Source organism: Syngnathus scovelli, chromosome 9 (genome assembly GCF_024217435.2).
Source record: "Syngnathus scovelli strain Florida chromosome 9, RoL_Ssco_1.2, whole genome shotgun sequence".
Lineage (NCBI taxonomy): Eukaryota > Metazoa > Chordata > Actinopteri > Syngnathiformes > Syngnathidae > Syngnathus > Syngnathus scovelli.
The window spans coordinates 6,530,779-6,556,080 of record NC_090855.1 but is presented as its reverse complement, the minus strand read 5'-3'; the positions used below and the strand labels follow the sequence as shown (position 1 = coordinate 6,556,080).

General features: G+C 39.3%; 2 protein-coding genes across 3 annotated transcripts in view; one reads left to right on the top strand and one right to left on the bottom strand.

Moving 5' to 3' along the window:
• The window catches only part of LOC125974765 (A disintegrin and metalloproteinase with thrombospondin motifs 16), a 31,234-nt gene extending 27,624 nt beyond the window's left edge, over nucleotides 1–3,610 (bottom strand). For both annotated transcript variants that reach the window (XM_049729561.2, XM_049729562.2), the window contains exons 1-3: nucleotides 3,463–3,610; nucleotides 3,216–3,303; nucleotides 412–767 (exon numbers count right to left, since the gene is read on the bottom strand). In XM_049729561.2, the coding sequence (XP_049585518.1) occupies nucleotides 412–767; nucleotides 3,216–3,303; nucleotides 3,463–3,522 (504 nt within the window). In that variant the 5' untranslated portion in view covers nucleotides 3,523–3,610. The remainder of the gene's footprint in view (nucleotides 1–411; nucleotides 768–3,215; nucleotides 3,304–3,462) is intronic.
• irx2a (iroquois homeobox 2a) overlaps nucleotides 3,398–25,302 on the top strand; it is a 209,656-nt gene continuing 187,751 nt past the window's right edge. The window contains exons 1-3 of the mRNA XM_049729563.2: nucleotides 3,398–3,535; nucleotides 8,682–8,812; nucleotides 24,271–24,372. The gene's annotated coding sequence lies outside the window, so the exon portion shown is untranslated. The remainder of the gene's footprint in view (nucleotides 3,536–8,681; nucleotides 8,813–24,270; nucleotides 24,373–25,302) is intronic.

The following is a 25,302-nucleotide window of genomic DNA, read 5'->3' as shown; positions in this document are numbered from 1 at the left end:
GCGGATTACATTGCATTAATGTTGTCCTTTGTTCTCCTGAATGCTAAGAGGACTAGCATAGCAATTTACAGTCTTATGGTGGAGCTGCTTGACTTAAGCTCAATTATTGTCATTCCCTATTTAGTTTTATGCAGCAAATAGGACCACCAAGAAAAACAATGAAATTCCGCCAACTGTCTTCACTGAACAAAAGAAACAAGGATTTGTCATTGTCACAAATTACAATGAATCCACCAATGTACCAGCTGAACACGCACACACACACGCACGCACGCACGCACGCACGCACGCACACACACACACACACACACACACACACACGCACACACACACACACAGACCTAATTTATCGACTGCTCCCGTCTCATTCATACCCTTCCGTAATCTGACTCCAGGCATGTTCAGACTCACCATCCCCATGCATGTGGACAGCGCCACTGACGAGTTGACCTTTCGCCTCAGTGACCCCTGGTAAAAGCAGAGGTGGTCTTGCTGGTAATCCCTCAGGCTTTTGGTGCCGTTCTTTCCCAAGACCTGGATGGTGAAGCCAGGTGCAATCAGAGTGTCGGAAGCATCCTGCAGCTCCATGTGGAAGTCCTGCCCCAAGCCGCTCACCCGGAAGTGAGTTGTTTCACTGCTGCCATTAGCGTTTGAGGTGGATACATCTGGAGATGCAGATCTTCGTCGTCTGCGCTGATGGTGGGCAATCTTATGGGAAATGTACGCACCTTGGTGGTTGACCTCGTACGGAGATACAATCTCATATTCTGGTCAGGATGGGAAAATGAATGAAAATGAGTATGCCATCAGAAATGCTGAATTGTTTGAGTCAAGAAACTCTGAGAATATGTGATAGAAAGGCAAATGTTGAAATGTTATAAATTAGACTGCATGCAAAGATAGGCAATTTGAATTTGGCATTCATATGAAACATTAGAAATAAATGACAAAAAGTAACCCAACGACAATGTCAGTTGAAAACCACTTCAATTATTACAATATGTCAACACTGCACTCAGGGTTGTGTTCACTCATTCACATCTTGACTTGTATATTTGAGTTTGACTAATAATGGCCCAGTGATCTGATCCTCTTCTCTGTTTTTTTTGCAATACTTGTGTGACTTAGCAACTTAGTCCATGTGCTGGTCCAGGTTGCCATTTGTTTAATACTTCTCTGTTATATTTTATGTTTTCACCTTATTTGGTAGTCATAGACAGCCTTAAGTCCAATCATGGCAACTGTTTTTTGCACAAACAGCACAGTATTCAGTTTACGCTCGGTGTTTAGCGGTTTAAAAAAAAGACAAGTTCCTTGTATTTATATTCTTACTTTACATTTTATACTTGCCCTAGTTTTATTGGAATGTTTCAAAACAAGAAAGGGTTTCAAGAAAAACAATTTGCAACCAAGCCACTTTAGCGGCGAGTGAATCAAGTTTTACTATTGCTTTTTTTTTTTTTTTAAACCTTTGCTGAGGTCAAGTAACTGCAGGTCACAAAGGCAGATGGTCATAGAGGCCTCTTAGCCCAGCTACTTTACTAATGGCCCATGGTAATTGAACCAAACATGTTAACCTTTTGGACCACAACACAATGACTTTCCCATATTGTTCCATTCGTCTCCACATTTCTTAGCTCTATGTTGACCAGTTATTAACCAGCCTCGTTTTTAAGTGCTTCCATGCAAATGTCTATGATGGTGAAAGTGGATGCTTGGTTCTAGAAGCTAATAAAATGTACTTGATGAACTTTGAGTCTGCAAGAAACCAGCAAGCAAACATACTCAATTTCACTGTTGACTTTGTTATAGCGGTACACTTGATGGTACAACTGTCGTGCCAAAGGAAAGTGATACACAGTAGAATTATTAGCTAATAGCCATCATAAATAGATAAAACTTGCGGTCAACAAAAGCCAGTCTCACTTACCAATTATTATGACCTGTTTTAAGATACCCAAATATCGATTAAATATAGCACAGAGATCTTAACATAGACAGTGTCAGACAGTGTGTCATCAGTATCACGTATCAGTGGTTTGAAGCTGTGATGCATTTTGATGCTGACATGGAGCACATTTTCTCAACATGACTTATGCTTATTAATGGGTGCAGTTGTTTCAAACAACATGCACTACTTCTGCTGTTTTTTAGCATGGGTGGTCATAATGTGGAGCCCATCTCTCGGCCTTGAAGTTTTATTTAGCTGTGTGATCTTACCACAAAGACCCCAAAGGAGCCCTCAAATCCTTCAAGTCTGAAGAGTCTACTTTGCAGACATGAAGGCACTTAGACGAAATGCAAAATGTGTCTAACGATCTTCATTTACCTTCCCCCAACACACACACACACACATTTAAGTCCACTCCTGTTTGTCCCCCACACCCCTTGACTCAAAAACCATCTGCAGCGACCCATGTCTGACAGTATACAAACAAAGAGTCCACGGGAACTGAGCACACAAGCACACATATCTTGTCTGATGGAACGTGACGAGATGCAGTGGTTCGTTTGTTGGTTTAGTGGCTCCTGAGTGCCATTAGTAGACACTTATATGAGGTCTGACCAGTGAGTACCTTGGTAGTTTTGACATCGGACCTCCTTTCCAACCCATTTTTGCAACCTTCTATGCATATTAGCACTACCCAAAAGATCTCCAAATAACATCATGCAAGAGAACCGCTAATAGTCAGAGCCCATATTAACACACAATGAGTTGAGTTTTGGAGGGTTTATTTGTCACAGTGTCTGCTTATCATGCCAATTGGGAAACATAACAAACAATCTACTAATCCACATGGCTGCGTGGCCAAAACAGTTGCTGATGCAGCAAACCACATCGATTTGCAGTGGGAAAACATAAAACAGATGAATATCTGTCAATAAGCAGTTGCTCTGTCTTCAGAAAATGACATTGGCACAATTGTTTGGCATTGGATCACAATACTATTCTCATAAAGGAATCTAACTATTTGATGGAGAACCTAACTATTTGATGACTGTGCAATTAAACTACATCTGTCAACCTCAATCACGCTATGAAAGACGCAATCTGCTGCAGATTCTCAATGGTGATGTATAATAAACCGTGCACGATGCCCCGCAGCGGTGAGGAGAGGCACTTCTTTAAATTTAAGAGCGCATGCATGAGTAAACCAGGAAATATATCCAAAAAGACAATAACTCAGTCCAAATTATAATTCTTCTCAAAATACCTGTGTGCTGAGGTAAACCAAGAGAACGAAGTAGATCCGATGAGCCGGTTGACTCAATACTTGCAGCACCATAATTTAAAAGAACGCCCTGCAAAAATAAAAAATAAAAAACGTAACGAATCTGTAGAAGTTAAATGTGAGACACATAAATCCTAATAAGACACGCTGTCAGGTGCGTTAATTGACAACTTCCTGCAATTGCACAGTGCATTTGCACGCATCCTGAGCGATCGCACTTGCAACTTACTTGACTTAATGCGAGACTGCAAGCAAAATGGAAAAGTAACATCATCCACAAGTGACGCATCCTTTCGGCGCAGGTCAGTTACAAAGCCGCCGTGTCTCCAGGTGCCAGGTACGCTTCTCCCAGTAAATGAAGTCCTGATGAATGGATCATTGCCTACTTTAATGTGCAGAGTAGAGAGTCCTTTTCAGAGCCACTTTGCCCCCCCCCCCATCTCTCTCTCTCTCTTTCTCGCTCTCTCTCTCACGCGAATGGATGCGCAAGAAATAGTAAGCGCATAGCACAGTCATCAGAACATCACGGGGTGATGTCACTTGAAATCCCCTCAGTATTGTTTGTCATATGATTCACACTGTTGGTTTCTTAAAAAGAAACATAGATCCAGAAGTTCAACATACTCAATCAAAGCATCAAGAGTAAAATGCAAGATTTTGCCGATCATAATTAACTTACCTTTTATCCCCTGCACTGATTGTCACAACACTGTTTTGCATACTATAATTGGTTTCTCATTCCTTCAAGTTGTATCTATAACCCATAATGACATAAAAATATCTACTAATTATTTCACAATTTTAAAACCTCCATGCATTTATTTTCATGAAATCATGAGTATGACTTGTATAGTAAACAATGACTTCTCAGCCATGCTAATTGCTTTTAATTGTGTGCAAACATTGAATTTCATTAACACTGGCTGACTGACATTGAAAATATGCATTGCCTATCAATACTTTCTCTATATTAGATATGGATGGCATGGATGTCCTCTCCTGGTCAGTGAGAGACACTTTGATTTATTTATATTCCTGATAGATAGAGGAAACACCATACGGTATTGTAAAATTATTTAATCTGTCTCTGAAGACGCAAAGCTTCCTGCTATGCCCGGCGTTTAGTCCTGCTCTGTACGGGACAACCCAAACTGTCAAAGTTGGATCAACATTAACTTGCATAAAGGATGCGATAAGACAGGAAATAAAATAAATAAAAATTAACTGCACCCAAACGATCCCTGAGTGCTACATCACTTCAAACAGCACCTATCATGTATAATATAGCTGGATATTAGTGCCAACAGTCCCTTTTCCTTTATTACATTTGACAATGTAATTTTCTTCTCAGCTTTGTACTGCAAATAGTGTATGAGATCTTACTGTATTGAGCAAATGTAATTTTCTCTGCATTATGGTATGCACACATGAAATTCAGCTTTCAGAAGTCTTGCAACCAAAATCCCCAAATAAGCACTGTAGAATCCTCCCTCCAGCAGGTCTTGAATCATTTGCGATTGATTTAAGAAATAAAAATTCGGACTCTGCTCAAACTACTCACCATTCTCCCGTCTTGCTTATATTCAGCAGATGCTCTGATAGGAAACTTGCCAGAATGCCTCAACTCACCACAGGTGTTCACAGACTTACTCAAGGGTGAGGGAGTCAGCGAACTGGGAGTGCTTGTTTCATATTACTGGAGCAATTTATCCTCCCCAAAGAAAACCATGAGATTGCAGAATCACAGCAGGGGATATTTGATTGTGCATGGCTCAGGATCTGTACGAAAGAGAATGGGATATTTCAAATGGTTGTCAGTGGTTTGGAAAGTTGGCCAACTATCCACTCCCATTAAGTGTGCCTGCAGACTCTGTTTTGATTCAAAATGAATGTTATGGAAAAAAAAAAAAAAAATCAAACTGATATTTGTCAGTGTCTCACCATAAAAAACAACAACAAAAATCTCTCAGATAGTGAACAATATTAAATGAACAATAATATTAACTGAACAATATTATATTTCTAAAGGTAGGTTTACTGAAAGAAAAATGGGAACATTATTGAGAAAAAAAATCTACAAATGACTATGTTGGGGTCCACTGTTGTAGAAAAAATACTATTAAATACAATTTATGATCTCTCTTAACAAGAAATAACATTAGAGAAAATAATATTCAAGGAGCCACTTAGTGTGTGTGTGTGCCACATGTAGTCCCCAGCCCGCCAGTTGCTAATCATTGATTAAATATGTTCTCGACCGGTATACTTGATCCAGAGTTATTCTTCAGCTTGACAATCTTGGGTAGACCAATGATAACATGTTAATTCTTACCATGTGTTTGGAGGCGCAGAGTGGCAGCTTTTGCAAACAATACACTGTATGATATTTCCTCTGAAATGAATTCACAAAAGGAACATATATTATGTACAACAAGAAAACATTTTTAGCATAAGTGTGGTCAAATATTTTGGTCACAGTTGAATGATCATTTGCAAACATTTTCGTTGAAAAGATGCAAAGTAGAAGGCTTTGGGAGTCTAAACGCAAACTAAATACACTATAAAAGAATAAACACTGTTTAAAGGGAATGAGCATAAATACCCAGTGTCTGTATACAGACGGAGTGCTGTGAAGGATCTGACCTTTTAATCCTTTAGCAGACTTACACCTCCCAGTCTGCCTGCTCGCTGGTTTGACTATCAGATGGACCAGTTTCATGCCTGTCTGTCTTCCATCTGGCGACAGACGCCAGGAACAACTTGGCACTCAAAGTGAATTTCTTTCATTCCATCATAGATGGATGTTCTCTCTTTTATTAAAAAAGAGACAGCATTTATGTAATGCTTTCATGAAATAAGAAAGTTATGCATGATAACAATGAATGAAAAGTTCTGGTCTTTGGTGCTGTAAAGTGGAAGTGAGTTTATGTTTCACTGTCAACTGCTTAAATTTTTATCTAGACCCCTTTATGGTTTTTCCTGTGTGCGTGCGTGCGTGCGTGCGTGCGTGCGCGCGCGCGCGTGCGTGTGATGGGATTTTATTTTGTGTTTGAAGCTCTGCTAAGTGAATTTCAATTACTTATGTCCTTATTTGAGTGGGAACCTGCACATAGAGTATGTGCTCCTATGTTTGTGGTCTGGATGCGTAAGTGGACGTCAGCTTTAAAATTCCTCTCTGTGCTTAACAAAAGGGAAGTTGATGGAAGCTGACAGGGAGCAAGCGTGAAGGTCGGCAGGAGAGAAAGATGAAGATGAGAGTGGAGCAAAGGGAGATGGTAGTTGCCAACAAGTTTGATGGCTGCAGGTTTAAACAAACGTAAAAGCTTGGACGGATATCTCAGTGGATTGATGCATTTGTGGTTAAAGTGTGATATTAAAAACCTACACCCACTGGGGATTAATCTTTTGTGTAAATATTTGCAAATGTGAATACGTTTGGCTTTTGGCCTTTACCGAACCAGTTTGTGTTTTTTCTATTAGGAGCTCTACACTTGTGCTAATTATTGGTCATCAGGTTTTTGTGATCACTGGGGCAGAAAAAGCATCTCTGGAGGGGTGTAACCCAAAACCAAAGTGGCCAGTCTTATGACACTCTGCAGGACTAAGAGCCTGCTAAAGTTCATCACCTCTGTATTGTGTAAGCAGTGCCGTTATTATACCCCCCTTCATCATTGCCTCAATAAAATAATTGTTTCTCAGAGATGATGAATTTTAATTAGACAAATGGTTAAGAATGCGACCTATGACTGCAGGCCCTCAGGTTTGGTTCCCAAGTTGGGCTGGAGTGGCCACGAGCAAGATACAAATAGGATTTGTAAATCTGCTCACTCTTCATCTTCATCACTATTGCAACTCTTCATCGATGGCCTATGTTCCGAAAGGAACAAAAAGGCTTAAGAAGAAGAAGAAATCTGCTCACTTGCGTCTTGCCTAAATGTTGATTAAGTGTGGTAAAGTGGGCCGTTAGCTATCTAGCTATTTGTCCAAGCGGATACAAATCGGCAGCAAATTGTTTTAGCTCCACCCAAACATTTGCATGTCCCAATATTGGTGGCAGAATAGTGCTTGCTTGTCTCGCTACAGCACTCTAACCCACACAACAGGCCTCTGTCCATGCACCTAGGGTTAGTGTAGAATTGCAAATTAACAATAATTTTTAGTATTCTTATTGCTTTTTTTGTCTTTTTTTTTTTTTTTTTTTTTTTTTTTACTTGGGCAAGGATAAAAGGTTCAGATGAGGAATGGATGGATGGTACTTGCAAATACATTTTATTGCTCTTGCAGCCATGTTAGAACGTATTTGCCAGTCATAATCCTTTTCTCCACAATGTCAGTTCCAGGCTTGTGTGCTAAAAGACCTTAGTGATAGTTTCGGAAAAAAACAACAACAAACAACGTAGTTTTTCACCAGGTTTTAAAATTTGACTGTGAGGGGAGCAGCTGACGCTGTGCGGCCAGTCATATAATTGAAATTAAAGTAACAGAGACATCCCTCTCTTTTCATTAGTTCATTTAGCCATCTAACAATAATCTTTAGGTCATTTATCATACATAGAAAAATAATAATTGCTAAACAACCATTATAGGTCACCATAGAAAAATAATAATTAATAAACAACCATTATAGGTCACCACCTCCATCAGCTTAATTCACCATCACAGACAAATAGAGTGCCATATATTGTAGGAACAAAGCTCTATTTTGGTTTTGAAGTTCAAAGGTCTGAGAGTGCAAGTTTACAGAAGGTGTCATGGTTGCCTAAGCGTTTGTGTCAGTGAACCTGAAAATATTGGTCTGGAAGCATCAAACAGCGAGAGACACTGGGGGAAAATCACAGTGGGAAGCTACTGAAAACACACCTATGAAACAAAACACGATGGCATGTGATGTATGAAAATGTATTCCATAAAACAGAAGTAATTGATGCACAAATTAATTCAGAAGTTTTGATTGATTACTGTTTGATGCGATAACTTAACAATCACCATCAATCAAAATAATGTGAATGTGAATCACATCTGATTTTCATTATGTGCTATTCGGCAATTGACTTGGCCTCACTGATTCATACAAACTGACTTTCAACAACACATCTTTATTTGACATTTTATTTATAAATTTGTATCATTGATCAAAACATATAAACATAAAAAAAACAGATTAATTAAATTTCTACTGAGCCAACACAAATATGTTTTCAGCTGGAGCTGTGGTGGTGTATGCACTTATCCCATTCACAAATGGACCTCTTAATAGTAAAAATTGAAAACGTCATGTCAGGTTAGATATTTACTGTATTTTGGGTGAAGTGATTGGAATCACTTTTGTATTTATTGTTGACTCAGCTTATTATGTACTTGATGCAGCTATCACCACCCATCTGAATTTGAACTTATAGTGGTCATTATCTGGGCTAGTTAAATAAATCATTGCATTTTTTTCCACAGAACCTGAAGATGATGGAAAGCACCACAACATTGACAGAGACGTTGGGTGGCTTTCAGGGTCACCTGACAATGAGTGTCAATTGTCACTGAACTCCACATGACCTTCAAGCAAGTGGAAAAATGTGACAAAGGTGAGTCAAAACCTTTTTTTCCCCTTGTCAAACTCTTTAACACTTTAATCATGGTGATTCAAATGTTTTTAGAAGTGTTTAGGAATCAGGCAAGCTAAATGATCACACAGCAGGGGACCATATTCTGAAGCTCATTCTTACAATTAACACTAAAAACAACAGTAGATTAACACTGTGAGGATGTGAGCAGAGACCTCAGAGATTTTTTTTTTTAGTTTTGAGGCGCATGATTAGTATTCTTCTCGCATTTACTTCAGAAAGAATCTCAAACAAAATGCTGACTGGGGTGGTTATTGCGATTTCTTGGTTAACTTTGCCGCCCCCCCCCAAAACAAACAAACAAACAAACAAACAAACAATTCTGAACCTAAATTAATTTACCTTACCTCAAAACAACTTTGCATTCTTTGGGATTCTCTTTTAATGGTGCAAGTTTGCCCTCTAGTGGACATTTTTTAGTACTGTTTTTGGACGGCATTCTAAGCATATTTATGGCGATGCATCACTTAAAATGATTAGTTTGAATGATGGAAGTTAGTTAATTCATGTTTCTACAATTTGTGATAGTTCTGAACATTAAGCACACTTAAGCATACAGTAATATCGTCAGAATGAGTATTCAATAACTTAGGTAATGAATATATATACAGTATAGACGGGAATTCATGAAACAAATATAAAACACATCATATTTAGTGAAACAATTTATATTTACCCTCTTGTTGAAGCCACACCATTTTACACTGATGATCTATTACTTGCAAATCTCATTGTTGAAATCCTCAGAAACAAAGTAAGATTCTTCTAGTGATATTTTGTTTAACAATTGGCGTGAGAATATTAATATTTTGACTATGATGACATCACTAACATCAGTCAAGAAGTCACGTGGGATTCCTTCTGACACCATGAATTGGTTTCTCAATCAATTCCCTCTCCCATTCCCCATCTGAAACATTAGAAAAGATGGAATAACTAAGAAAAGTTATTTAATCTGCCATACGCTTTTAAACATAAAAATTCAAAGTGAAAAAATAAAATAAAATAAAATGACCTTCATAGCAACACAAACAAGGGCACATGTCTCTTACCAACAAATTTCTCTTTAAAATGCCCCTTTCAATAACAAACATGTAATCATTATCTTTTTCACCCCATGAATATTTAATGAAAGAACACCTTCCATAATAAGAAAAATGAAAACAGCCGGACAAGCAGAGACAGAGCTTTGTAAAAGGGAGTGTACAAAGAATATAAGCCCTTTCGTCATTACGATGGCCCCTGGTACTCGGGGCTACAAAGGGATCCTTTAATTCCTCTTGCATTATGCGCTTCAGACACTTTCATGTCCTCCGAATGGGAGCTGGTGAATGGGGACGAGATGGGGGATTTGCAAGAAAAATTCTAATATGTCTCTTGCTATGAAAAAATATGCACATACATTTTGCATTTAGATTCTCCAAGGGCGGAGGAGATGAGATGGGCACATGTCATCGACCATGCCATGCGTGTGTGTTTGTTTGTGCGTGAGCGTACATGTCAATTTATGTTTACGTGAGGAGACTCTTCCTATAATGGTTTGCTTTTTATTCATTCCTCTTTGTTAATAATAAATTGCCACTTCCTACGTGAAGTTGAGAAAGGTCATGTGTGCTATTCAGAGCTGCTTATATAGTATAAACTATGCTAAACTGTGAGGATGGGTGCTGGTGGTGAAACTGAATGGTAAATTCAGTGACAAAGGTTAACTGGTTTGCTGTCTGGCTGACAGGGTGACTGACTGATTTCCAAGTGGCTGCTGGTTCTACTGCTTTTAGGGAGGAAATTAAGTGGCAGGTGGCTGTTTGACAAAATAGCTGAAAAAAAGTCCCAATTTCTTACTAACTTGTAGGTGTGTGCCTAATTAGTACAAACTGTCTGACAAGATTGTTTGACGGAGACGACAGGGAGAAACCGTTTGCTGCTGCTCACCATGCATGCTTGTGTCATGTCATCGATAGAGAAATACGCTGGATAATAAGTTTTCAATATTTTGTACGATTGAACTTGACTGATCTTGACACCATTTGCGAACAGATGAACTTAAACTGTTTTTCATCTTCATGGTACCTATTCACAATTATCCCAACAATAAATAGCTGTTTTATTGATAACTGTAGAGTATTTTAGTAGCACATATAATTTTCTTTCTCAAATTCAATGGACTTTTAAGAGATGCTGATTTTAGTTTAAAGAGAAGAACTGTGCAAATGAGGGTAATTCAATTCAGCAGGACTGCAATTAAGCCATGTCGTAACAAGGCAATATTCACAACCGTGGCCACAGGAGGGCACAGCAGGCTCAGTTGTCCCCGTTGTTTTTATGAGATGGAGGTAACGGAAAAGAGGGGATATTTTGATGTCTTCCTTCTTTTCCATTTCTCTTATACTCATTCTGTATGTGTTGCAAGCTTTTTATGAAATATCTCACACACACACACACACACACACACACACACACACACACACACACACACACACACACACAAGCATGCACACACACACACTGTACAGGGTAAGGATACAGTACATGTGAAATTGTAATTGATTTGATAAATGTAACTCCTGTTATTTATTATTGGGAATCGGGAAGCATGAAGCGATTCCTTTGGTACAAAATTTTAATCAAACTTTCTCTGAGACAGGATCATTATCAATATTTTGGCCCCCAAAAATGTCACAGTTAAATTGCCTTCCTTGTTTTATTTCTACCCATATAATGATGCCATAGACACGTTAGTCATTATCCCAAAGTATAGAAAAAAATATTTTTAATCATCTCAACTGAACTGATAATAATAATAATAATTACATGCACATGATCATTTATAATAAAACACAGTATAAGGAATTAATTGCATTATAAAATGCTAAATATGTCAAGACAGGTTTACTTCTTAACACAATGAATTTCAGTATGTCAAAAGACATATGTTTGAATAACATAAACTCAATTATACTATGTTTCCTGAAAAGTCTGTTATGACAACAGCACCACTCTAACCAGACCTCTCATACATATTTACCGGCCATACTGAAGTGTGTGAGATGACTTGGATAATGCAAACACTGCTTGAAATGTTGCAAATGTATCTTATATGCATAACCATATAGTTGACCTGTACTTGTTTTTTGGGGAATCAGGATTTTTGGAATTTAGGGCAAAATTTGCAGGTATGATGGGGCATCATGCAGAAACCTTTTCCATGCATATTTTAATGAACTGTCCTTATAAACCCTCATTGTAGCGAGTTTTAGTCTTAATCTAGGTACGCAGGTTTTATTTATGGGTATGAATAATTAATTATCTATTAGAATATCCCTCACTCACGCGTTGATGGAGGTACACATTAATATTTCAATATATTAGTGAGACCTGGACTTACAAGTATTCTGTCTATATCATTTAAAGTCCATTTTTCTTGACAGGTCAGCCTCATGTCTCTTTAAAACATGCATTTGAATGACCAAGAACATTAGTGAAATGTGACTTTACATGACATCCACTTCATTTTATGCCAAGCTTTAATTTACTGCATTTTGCTGACCTCAAGGATGTGAGAGAACCACTCACATTTACGAGCCGCCGGTGAAATTAGTCCAATGTGTTGAATCTGGAATGTCAAAATATTGCAGCATATAGAGTTGTGTACTTCATTGTTTATAGTTTTACCATTCCAACTTAATAGCTAAATGTCTGAATATGTAGATTAACATTCTCCAGCTTGTGTTTTTAAAAACTTGGGTTCTAGACTTGGCCAATCATTTTTCACCTAATTGGCACACTGGTTAGTTTCATGGATATCACTATTAACCTTCTGTGAGGCCTGCCTGCAACTCGTGTTGTAACACTGTAAAGCAAGTGAAGTACTGTTTTGACTGTTTTTATAAATCTTAAAATCCAGTACTATTACTAGCATCTTAATCAATACCAGCACTCTCGAGTTCCCCGGCTTCCCCTATTTCTTTCCCTACGGTTCTATTATTTATTTCAGTAGTCACATTTCTACAAAAAACAAGGTAGTTATATATGAAGAAAATAAATCATCTCTCATTAAATATGAATCATACTGTTTGTGTGTGAGTTGCTTTGATGTATTGTCTATACTGACTGCGTGTTTACACTTGCCAGAAAGTGCATAATTAGTAGTAGAAGCAGGTGAAGTACAATTCCAAGTCTTTGTGCGAATGTGATGCTTGCGGATGCATTCGTCTTCAATCTTGCGTGTGTGATGGCAGCTGCTGTCACCTAAGAGAGCTGACAGTAGTTAAAGACAGTAAAGATGTGTGTAACAATATCACTGTCACTCCCTAATGGGCTGTACTTTGTTGTCAGCAAGTGTGTCGGCTGCCTCGCTATTCTCTTTCTTTTTCTCCCACTTTTCCCACCATCCTCATTTCCCCCCTCACGACATATTACAGGTTGCCTTTGGAGAGCTGCAGCCATAATAATTTGGTAAAACAAGCAGACAGGTATAATGCACATTTTATTTGTGAGCTTGATGTGTGTGTCCATTCTTTATGCACATGCCACCATTACTTTTTATCTTCTTCTTTTGTGGCTACTTTACCCACCTGGAAAACCTATCAAAGTCCTCCCCATTAAAAAGCCTTTTGCGGCACATTATTAGCCCCTGTTACAAGGGCAATCTATCTCGGCTCAAACTAAAAGCGAAGAAGATGGCAGGGCTGGGCTTTGGAGTGGTGGGGGATACTCCTGTCAGCTCAGTGAACATTTGCTGTCCCAGGGTGCTTGTAGCCTCAGCAGGTGAGCTGACCCACCAAGACCCATCAACCCCCTGCTTCTCTCCCTCTCTGTCTCTCTCTCTCTCTCTCTCTGCATACTGCACCCGATGCATGTTATTCTTCTTGAACTGCCAAGATATGCACATAAATCAAAATGCTGGGTTCCAAAACGGAGTTTCCTTCTTATTTATCGCTTTTCTTTTCCTCATAAAGTTTTATTAGGGCAGTCTTTACTGTCCCCGATCAAAAGGAGATTTGGAAGGAATGGAAGCGAGAACAAGATAGGATGGGGTGGGGTGAGTGGAGTCAGAGAAAAGAGGTGGGGGTGAGAGATGGATGTAAATGCAAAATAATGTTCACGGGGTGAATTTGCATGGTCAAATGTCAAAAAAATGAAGCTTTCCCCTGAGCCTTGTCAGGGGGAAAAACATAAGTGGTGCGCTCCAGCATGGGCATGCCATTAGTGGTTAGTTCTGCCTGTCATCAGTCACTGAAGAGAAGAAATTGCTGTCATTATCTCCAAAAACTGGGCCGAGAATGATGGATACACCCCCTCCTCTCAAACAGACACAAGACAGACACACCTGTGTGTGTGTGTGTGTGTGTGTGTGTGTGTGCGTGCGTGCGTGCGTGTGTGCGCTGCACATCACATTTCCTACTGATTGAAGATATAAGGGATTAATGTTTTTATTATACTATTTGTCCTGTGGCTATTACTTGAAGAATATAGTAATGGCCTCTCAAAAAAGACTTTTGACCATCCAAATAATTCTTCATATTTCATGACAAATCACTGGAAAAATATATTTTTTTTACTTCAGCGGTGAATGTGAATCATGATAAATTTCTTTTGATATGCATACTCATGCAAAACAGTTCATCCCTTCACAGGAAGGCGGCTCTGGCAAGCAATTATATAATGTGCTTAAAGACCATAAAATCTGCAGTCGCAAGGACAATTAGCTATTACATTCCATGGTTGTGATAGCCACACAATGTTCCTTGAAGATAGAAGAAAAAAAAAAAAGCTCAATCTTTACTATTACACTGCAAGACAACTGACAATTTTCTTAAGGCGGTAATACAGTTCTATTATTCTTGAAATGATGTCAGTATTTGCAGATACTTACCACTGCTGGCATGCATGAAAGTAAACTTTCTTCTATGCAGTAGTTTTATTCAACCACTTTAATTTGTCATTGAAATGATTGCTTCTGCCATTCAAGAATGCAATTTCCACGTGGCAGTGATACAGGATGGGTCGCAATAGCCTAAAACTGAGCTACGTATTGAGCAGAGAAGTCCATGAATTTTAACACCGGGCACATTTGGAGAATCCTGGCACCAGACAATGAGCAGCAGAGATAGAAGAGAGAGAGGACCGCCGAGCGAGGGATCAGAATGGCAGCTAATGTCATGAATAATATCTCAAGTGTAAATCCAGCCAATTGAACCCAGGGCTGCCTTCTCCCTCTAGCTAGGCTAAATGAGTTTCCATGGGAATGTGGATAAAAGGAGTGCAGACGTCTAGGTCAGGCATATTGCAGAGGAAGAGACATAGAGACTGTGAGTATGAAATAGAGTCCTCAGGGTCTGGTTTGGAGAGATTTGCACATGTGCTAAGCCACATCAGATGTGAGTGGAGGGTCTAACAACCTTGGACTTGAGCATCAAGGTATGCGTGTAGGTCTGTTGTTGAGCTGTGTAAGCACTGAGGGCAGAATTTGCCCCAGAAGAGATGATGGAATTTCATACAATTCATGGCCACTGCAGTATATTGTTGGTATATTGGTGCGGCATGTCATATAGAAAAGAAAGACATGCTTTGCAACACAAAGACAGTTCACCACCATAGAGAGCTGCAGTATTTGACCCATGCGCAATTACTCGCTCTCAGTATTGCCCTAATCTTAACTAAAATCACACAAAGCTCTCTAAACTACTAAGACAGTGAGACATTTCAGACATGGAGGGTGCACATTACCTTGACAAAGTCAGGGTACCGAAATTAGCCGCTGCCTAAATTATTAAAATCGCAAAGGGACATTTCACGTGGTTACACATAACGATACCCCCCAGTCCCGCAGTTGTAATTGTCCACTTTAACTAGTTCCTTCCAGCCTTCAACATCAGTCAATGTAAAATAGTAGTTTGCAGATTTCTTTTCTCCCATTAGGGATGAGGAACGAGGCCTAGCTGTCCACTGAGGCCAGCTCATTTATTATAATGACCTGCCAGGCCCAAGCATGAACATGTTTAAGGTATAGGAGAGCAGGACCTGACAGGTGCACACAACCTTGTCAGATCGCTGTTGGTCTAGTTAGAACATACAGTTCCTCTTCTCTGAAATGACCGACAGGCTGATTGCTTGTCACAGTGTGTCTCCTTATATGTCAAATTGCCAATAACATAAATATGGGCACACAAATGTTATGTAAATTGCCCTTTTAGTTGATTTTTTTTTCCTATTCAGGTACATGGTTAAAATTATTAATCCTTTAATACTTGCTCTCGTGTCTAAAAACTGACGCTCCAGTTTTACTGATGACATTACATGTGCTACAGTTATGTATTGATCAAGCTAGTATTTATATCTCTCTCAATAGATTAAAAAAAAATCATGTTTCTAAATACATTATACATGTTTGAAACAAATTGCTGAAAACCTGCAGAGACCGAAAAACGGAATAGTGCTCAGTTGTGAAGATGTAGCGTTAAACTCCATGTAACCATCTTAGTTTTACAAGTTTTTTTCTTACATTGGTAAGATCGGGCAAACCGGAACATTGAGGAGAATTTTTATTTTTAAGTCTGATGTGACACCAGCTTTGTGCTGGTAGGGTTAATTTTGGAATTATTGAAATTTGGCAAACGCTCTTATCTACCGTGTGTCAAATTCAGAGGACATTTAATTTCATTTTACAGGGATTTTAAATTCTGCTTCTGGTATGACAAACTACAAAGTGCATCAGACAATAACAAGGTGAAACATTTTGCAATTGAGGAAAACATGAACCAAAAGCTACAATGATTAATTTCACAATTTAATAATTTAATTCTTCCTAGAAGTCATACCAAAGTCATGAAGCTACATATTCACTGAAGTCAAAACAAACCCTTGCACCTTGCACATCCATCCAATCATCAACCCAAGTATCCATTTTCTCCAATTGATCCTATTCAGGGTCATAGGTGTTGTGGATTCTATCCTGGTGTTGGGTGAGAGAAGCGAGGTACACTCTGGATTGTGCACCTGTCAATCATAAGGCCCCTTTACCATTTATGCAGACAGATGTAGGTCTTCCATAGCCGCATAATGTGACATTGCCTGTACAGTCAGGATTATTTCTCAAGACACTCTTATCACTTTTAGCCATGTAAAACATACTCCCATATACAAGAGCACTTTGATTTTTATTTATTTGAATTTTTGCTCCTTGAACTAGCACCCACACTGGACTCTGTAATCCTCTGCCAGACACAGAGAGAGCAATATCTATTTTCATCTGCTGCTGATAGGATCTCTTTAGGATTTAAAGAGGGCCCTCAGCATGCTGTGCCCAACAGCTCAGCTGTGATCTTGGGCTTTGGGGAGTTCCCATTATGCGTTGGTATCCCCTCGATCGAAGAAACCCAGTTCTGGATAGTGGATTTTTAATCCTCCTATGGCCTGTGTTGGGAAGTTATTTAGGGCTCTTTGATTTCCCTTCCAGCTGCTCTTTGATTAAGAAAACTTTCAAGATCAAAATGCTTGGCTACAATGTTGAAATGGAAGAAGGATTTCAAGATGCAATGAACATCATGTGGACCAATCTAAAGATAGTCTAAATGAAAATTAAAAACTATTAGTGAAAGGAAAACAACTGTCCGGTATCATGTTTGCTTTTCACAGGTTCTGCCGAAGTGGTAGTAAACTGAGACTGTACTGTCAATGGGGTTTAGGTACCACTCTGGTCTAGGGTGCACAAAATGAAGTGTCTTAATAAATAAATAAACTCATGGTTGCTAGCTCAGGGTACCCATGTGAACAAAGTTGGCCAGTTCAGCTCTGATTCTAGAGCTAAGTATGTCCTGATAACTAAGGTGTTGACACTTTGCCGTCATAAATAAATTTCTGTTGCTTTTGTGGCTTAGCTGGCACCCTTATTTATCTATTCATTACTTGACTACAGTTTATCTAGCTATCCATTTTCTGAACCGCTTACCCTTACGAGGGTCGTGGGCATGCTGTAGCATATCTCAGCTGACTTCGGGCAGATTAGGCCACGGTAAGCCCTGAACTGATTGCCAGCCAATTGCAGGGCACTCAGAGACAAACAAACATCCGCACTCACACTGAGGGGCAATTTGGATTGCTCAATCAGCCTACCATGCATTTTTTTGGAAAGTGTGAGGAAATCGGAGTGCCCGGAGAAAACCCACTCAGGCACAGGGAGAACATGCAAACTCCCCACAGGAGGGCGAGAGCCAGAATTGAACCCACAACCTTGTTGTTCATGGTTTCTTGATTATAGCTCAATGCACCTATGTACAGAGATACGTTTGCTGCTCTGTACAAGCATCCGAATGGATCGTACCACTTCACTATGTCTAAGCGTTTTGTAACCTTTGATTCACTTGCTCTCTGGAGTTTGTCATCAATATTTTTCACAAGTTCCTCAGTGAAGGGCGAACAGCATGTTTGTACATCAGTAAAGTTTGTCTGAAATGAGAAACATGTCAGAGCCAATTAAATGGCTGCGCTGGTGTCGCCTGACTCAAAGTGACAGAATCCAGACTGGGTAAACAAAAATAAGAGTATCCAAACATCCCGAAGTAGCTCAGGCTTAATGTGCCATATTTTTTTTAAACCACTTGCAGTTTGTGTCTTCTGCTCCTGTGCTACTTTGATATATGTGGTTAACTCTCTGGAGTGTTGACGAGCCTTTGATACGAGAAGGGCACGAAATAATATCTTTGCTTTGAAAAACAATTTCGGGGAGATGGGATCAGTATAAATAGGCCTTTTATGTGCACCAGGGGCAGATGTGAATCTGATGGGAACTTTCGATAGGCTTCTTTAAATGGCAATGCAAAATTGATGAGTGGAGGGGCTCAGGCACTTGTCGCGTGGATCGAGATGTGACTGCATAAGGACATCAAGGCCCGATACACACATGCACGCTAGCCAACGCACACACATGCACGCACACACGGATGCAGATGCATGCAAATGTGAACAACGCACAAAATCATACCCCGACATACGTACGTGCATGCATAAGTAGACCGCCACATACACAAGCATGCATGCACGGAAGCACACACCCTTTATTACACTCTCCCCAGTTGGGGCTGAAGACTTAATCGAGATATGACTGGAGATGGTCTGCTTCCTTTCTCTCTCCACCTATCCCTCCATCCGTCCTTCAACAAGAGCACGCTATCCTTGCTATCTGTTATCTGCAGACTGTGCTGCTCTCCACCTTGTCCCCTCCCGAGTCCACCGCCACCTCATCCAATCTTGATGGGTATTGGGGAATGTAAGAGAAGAATTTCCTGATAAAGCTGTCTAATGAACATACAAGAAGTTTGGTAAGTTAAGCATCAAAACATCGAAGGCTGTTTGAACTTTGACTCCCCCTGCATTAGCGCAGAGTCCTTATCACGCCGCTCGAGTGGAGAGATTAGCCACTTCCTAATGAAGTGGTGAAATCGTAAAGGTCTTACTCCAAGGCAGAGTGGATTGCTTCCAACATTTTTCACTCTGTTATCTCTCATACCCAGATTGCCATTGCTCTTGGAAAAAAAAAAGGTGAGGGCTTTCTGCTCTTAGATTTCCGGTCACACACAAAAAATATGACATCGGATCCAGCACAAACTTAAACAAACTATTGCATCTATTGCATTAAAGCGGCTGAAGTGACTTGCAAAGCTGGACTTCCAAGAGTATAAAAGACCAACGCAAAGTCAGATCTTCCTTTTCGACCCCAAGCAGTTGTTAGCAGCATTGATTCTTTACATACCGTAAATGATCCCTTGTGCTTCCGTCACTCAGGAGGCTGTAGACGACTTATAAATCATACATGCCACCTCTTCCAAATTCGACGAGGTCAGATACACATTGCATATTCAAAACATCCATTAAGACCCCATCACTTATTCCCTTGTTCTTTTGCTACCGGTATCAATACATAAATACTTTTTATTAGATGTCGGCATACAAACAGAAGCGATTATGATTATGCAAATAGGAAGATTATGGGGGTGATGATCTGTCTGCATAATGAATGTGTTTTTGTTTAACGGTCATCAGGTTTACAACTGCTTACATCGGTATCATTGTTGATGGACATGAGGATGTTGTGATGATATTCTTGACTTGCCTCATTAATACTGGCATGAGGGCATCCAATTTTAGAATTAATAAGCATGTATAGTTTCATACACGTGGAAACACATTTCTTTTTGATTACAAACCTAGTTCTATTCTGAATTTAAAAAAAATGCTGAAGCAAGCATGTCGACTTGAAAACCTTTTTAATGTACCATCCTACCTACTCATCCTTTTTAGTATAATGTGGATTGCTGCTGATGCATTATTCACAAATAAAGAGCCAGGAATTCCAGTTTCCACCTAAAATCAGGCTTTTCAAACAGACGGCGGAGCGAGACTACAAGAAGTGTTGTCAGTTTTGGCCAGTGTACAACATGCATCTCGATCCCTGTAATAGCACTCCTTATGCTGACACATGTTAATAATTGATTGTTAAGTGATAAGTCTCACTCAAGCATGAGAAAAAGCCTGGGCCCAGAAATAAATCACAGAGTAATTCATAAGGTTGTTTTAGATTGGTGTGGTCCTCTCTCAGACTCCTACATTATTCATCCAATACTCTGATATTCTCAAGTCTTGCATGATATCTTTTCTCTTTTGATTTTTTATTGGCTTATTTTAAGTTAAGTTGCGATGCCGTTTCAGCGTTTCGTATTGAAATTACTCATTTGACCTAAGATACTATCCAATATCATGGAGGTGAACACATCAAGATTCTTGACTGAGACCATTCCCTCATATTCATTAGCTTTTTATGATTGATGAATTGAAATGGAAGTTACTTATGAAATACCGCAAAAGACGAGGATAGTGTAAGAGGAAAACAGGATTTTTTGCAGAGGCTCTCTCTCTCTCTCTCTCTCTCTCTCTCTCTCTCTCTCTCTCTCTCCCTCTTGCTCTCTCTCTCTCTCTCTCTCTCTCTCTCTCCCTCTTGCTCTCTCTCTCTCTCTCTCTCTCTCTCTCTCTCTCTCTCTCTCTCTCTCTCTCTCTCTCTCTCGCTCTCGCTCTCGCTCTCTCTCTAGAGACTTTAACAGATAGCCCTGTAAGAGGCTCCCATAAGGCAGAGACTGAGGACCCTTAAGTGTTTTATACGAATTCAATACAGCGGTTAAAAATACCAGAGGGAATATCACATTCATATCTCTGTCGCTCGCCTCACTTAATACTGGGACGGTTGGTCGGGAGAGTGGAAAGGAGAAGACCAGCCGAGAGAGCAGGCTCATTTGGACATCCAGTTGCCTTTGCTGAGGGGGTTGATGGTTAATTCCTGATGGAGCAGTCACCAGCTGTTGGAGAACTCCGTTTCACAATCGCTCTCTACATAATGAAAGCAAACACAATTACATTAGCAGCGGTTTAAGTCAGCAACTTACACGATATGTTCACAGTAGTTTGCGTATCACATCCATCACTGTTCACATATGTGGAACAATTCCAGATTGATTTACTCCGGTGGCTACTTGATAAGATTACCAGAATATCAACCAGAATCATGAGAAATAACTCACCTGAGGTTTTAATTACAGTGGGAGAACTTTGGAAAAATTGTTAGAGCCGATCTGACATTTTCAATTATGATAGAGATATTTTTATTTAAACTGAAAGATACCATTAATGTATCTTAGAAGTTTAAAATTGTTTTATCAGTTGCTTACTTTCGAGGCTTTTGCTCCACTTCATGACTGGGTGTTTTGCCCCGGAACAAATCGTTCCTCTTCTACTATATACCCAGCTGTCCGCTATACAGCGCAGTAATGCAACACAAGCCGGGGACTTTGATTCATGTAGCCCAGCAAATCTTAAAGATCCGGTTATAACAGTAAGGGGTTATATTTCAATTTACTAATTTATGCATTGAAAATAAAAAAATCCATTGTCCAGCTATAAATAAATTAATCAGTCCTCAATACTAAGATTAAAAAAAAATAAGAATAGTTAAACGGTTCTGATAGGTGAACTATCTTAGATAGACATTGGATGAACAGAAGGGTTAAAAAATACACAAAGAATTATTCCATTTAGAAAACCGGCAAAAAAATAATGCATTGAGTAATATTATGGCACTGCAACATTTTCACATTTTTAAATTCCACATTTGTTCAAACCTCAAGAAATAAGATCTGTAATGCTCTAGTCAATAAGTTCATCCGCTTAATATAGTCATTTCCTTAATCACCCATTTGGGAAAGTATTCCCATCTATCTTTTCACCATTTTAGTTAGTTGGCACACAGACAAGTGCTTGTGTGTGTATTTTATCATGTATCTGCACTCTCTATGGCAATTAAACACAAAAAGAAATGTAATTGCTCTGCAAGCATTGTGCCATTATTTGGCTGAATCAATTATATTACCCATCATCCCAAATCCTTCCTTTGTGCAAGCAGAGCTACTGTTATCAGCAACTGGATCCTGACATTGAGGAGAAAATGAGCATTCCCTTCCCTTCTTCACCAATCTAATCATGAAACAAAAGATGCTCTGCTTTTCTCCTTTCTTCCACACACTTGCATCTTTTTCTTCCAGTGATTTTTTTTTTCTCCCTCCCGTCACCCTCTTCTCCCTCTTCTCCTCAGCTGCTTTTGGCTGCTCTCCAGTCTCACTTAAGCCCATTAGCTCTATTACTGAAATTATTTTCCTCCGCGGCTATGTCTTTGTGCACAGGGAGTGAATTTCACAGTTATCAGAAGCTGTGGAGAATAAGGGGGGATTACTGTGAGTCACTCCAGTATACGTGTGTGTATGCATGTGTGTGTGCATGTGTGTGAGAGAGAAAGAGAGAGCGAGAGTAACAGTGAGTGAGTTTAGTGTGTGCATTATGCTCCTTGGCTGCTCACGGTGGTTCCTTAATTAATGTTTCTCTATCCTGGAGGACCTATGAAGCCAGAAGAATGAGAGGCTCATGCATTGACCTCATTGTGCCGTTTGAGGGCAGTGCAGTCACAGTATTTATGGCGCACTGTATTCCAGCGAATTCCTTTCTGTGTAGAAACGAAAATGAAAGAATACATTTGCATTAGTTACCTCTTAAAATTAATATCTGTTTATGTTGTAGCCCATGCTTCAATGAGTATTGATATAACTGTATCCTTGTAGGTGTTAAAGTTAATCATACAATTTTATAGAGTTGTATACTAAAAAGGCATGGTACATAGACATCATTAGTATTTTCAAACACTACAATTTTTACAACAAGACTAAAAACACTGAGTCGGATCTCTAGTTTGACACTGCACATATCATTCTGTTGCCTTGGTGACGATTAGATGGGGTTGTGAATATATAAAATAGTTCTTCTAAAGTATCTTTTACATCCGCCGTCTGGAAAAAAAGGTAATTTATATGATTAGATTTGACTTTTAACTTTTTGCTCATTATTTGTTTCTGACATTAATTTCAATGTGTTTTTATCCCTTCACACTGAGCCAAGCTTGCACTCTATCCTACTTTTACTTTAGTGAGGCAAAGATGAGGAGAAAGCACAATGCTATGAAGCAATATCAACTTTAATGACAGGCCAGACACTGAAATGACAAGGTGCTTATCATTGGAATTCAAAAGAACATGCTCACAAAATAAACCTTTATAACTCTTGTCACATCTGCATGTGTCAGGGCCTGGCCACACAAAAGGCCATTTTTTGCTGTGGCAGCCTGCACATGCATAGGCTTCTCAATAATAGTAATTTTACTTTTATGTAACCACACTCGACCTCTTTTTTGAATAAAGAGATGACAGTGTCGCCTCACTAAGTAGTGTTTTGGTAACCACCAAGAGAATCTGGGGTTTTGTGAATGTAGCCAGCCCGCAAAGTCTTTTTTTTTTTCCCCTACAAAGTAACTGCTCTGCGGTTCCACATTCGACACTCAATGCCCTAGTATTTGTAAAACTCATTGGTAGACAGTTTTCATTCGCTTTCAGAGCAGTTATCGCATATACTATGACAGTATGTATACATCATTTACCAACATGTAGTGTGATATGATCAGTGTGTATCTTATAAGTACTATTTCCAATGCTCACTTGACCATGACAATTAAGCTCTCCCCGAAGGCAGTACGGGTGTGTGTACTGAGATAGCACTATTATTACTATATATTATTTTACAATGCAAATAAATTAGTTCCTCAACAGCTCCAAAATTATTACCAGTTAGCTAAAAGGATACTACACGTTTAACTTAATGTGAAACCTAGTTAAACCAGTTTACCAGCACCCTGCGCCACCCTGTGTGTGTGTCAGAGTGTTTGTGTGTGGTACCTGGATCCCGGGCTCCTTCGTGTCATTGTATTTGTTTTGAATATTACCCGCCACCCCCTTCTCCCCTTCCACCGATCCGCTGCTTGTTTCCTGTGACAGGGGAAGTGGCAGCTCTTGGTAACCCTTGACCCCTTGCTGGTCACTTAGGCAGATATGCAGGACATTGAGGACTTTGTCAGAGGGCAACAAGGACAGCACAAGGTCAGTGCTAATCAGATGGAGGAGGAAAACAAAGACGGAAGAAGCAATTGTTTGTTTTTGTTACTTCACATGGTAATTGCTTTGTTCATGTCCTAGTTTTATTCAATCTTGGTAGCAATTAACATTAAACACAAGTCAAATGCTGCCGGCTATCTTAGGCTAACAACTACTGATTAGAGGCTGAAATGTTTACTTGTTTTAGGAAATGTATTTAATTCAAGTACTTTAAGTTGTCCTTAAGGAAATCATAGAAATAGCATACTAATGAAGAGAGCCACTGGAAAAAAAACTACAGTACTTAAAATTGAGAATGAATAATTGCTACAAAAAAGATAATTCTTTGTCTTTAAAAATTAATACCTAAAAATGTATCCACACAAGATTAGTAGAACATTACAAATTTACAAGAACAATGTCTTTATTCATTTTTTGATTCAACAAATTCTGATTGGTTCTCTCAAACCTCTTCAAAAATCAAAACTAATATTTTGCCTTGATCACTCATCAAAATGGAGAGTGAAACAAGTTTATGTTGTCAGTAAAGCTCATGTAAGGAATTCAGCACAATTAGTATGAAATTAAGTGAAAGCATCAAGCAACCCTACACTCCTGCCAGCCAGCATGACTCTCTCGGTCCAGCGTGTTGGACACACGTGCTATTGAGCCACGTGGCTTGCTTGACAGAGAAGTCCTGGTTCAATTACATCAATTGCTTGATGACTGAGGAGAGAGCAGCGGGGCCACGAATGCTAGTATGTGATAAGCGCAGTAGTGTTGCCATCAGTATGCAAGGCTGACAGAGAAAACCAGTGAAATTGCACACAATATAAAGCATATGTTTCTTGTTTTGTTCGTGGAAGGAGAATGAGTCCAAGAAGGTAATGATGTACACAATGTGAGGCTAACCAAAGCCCCGTGACACAAACCGCT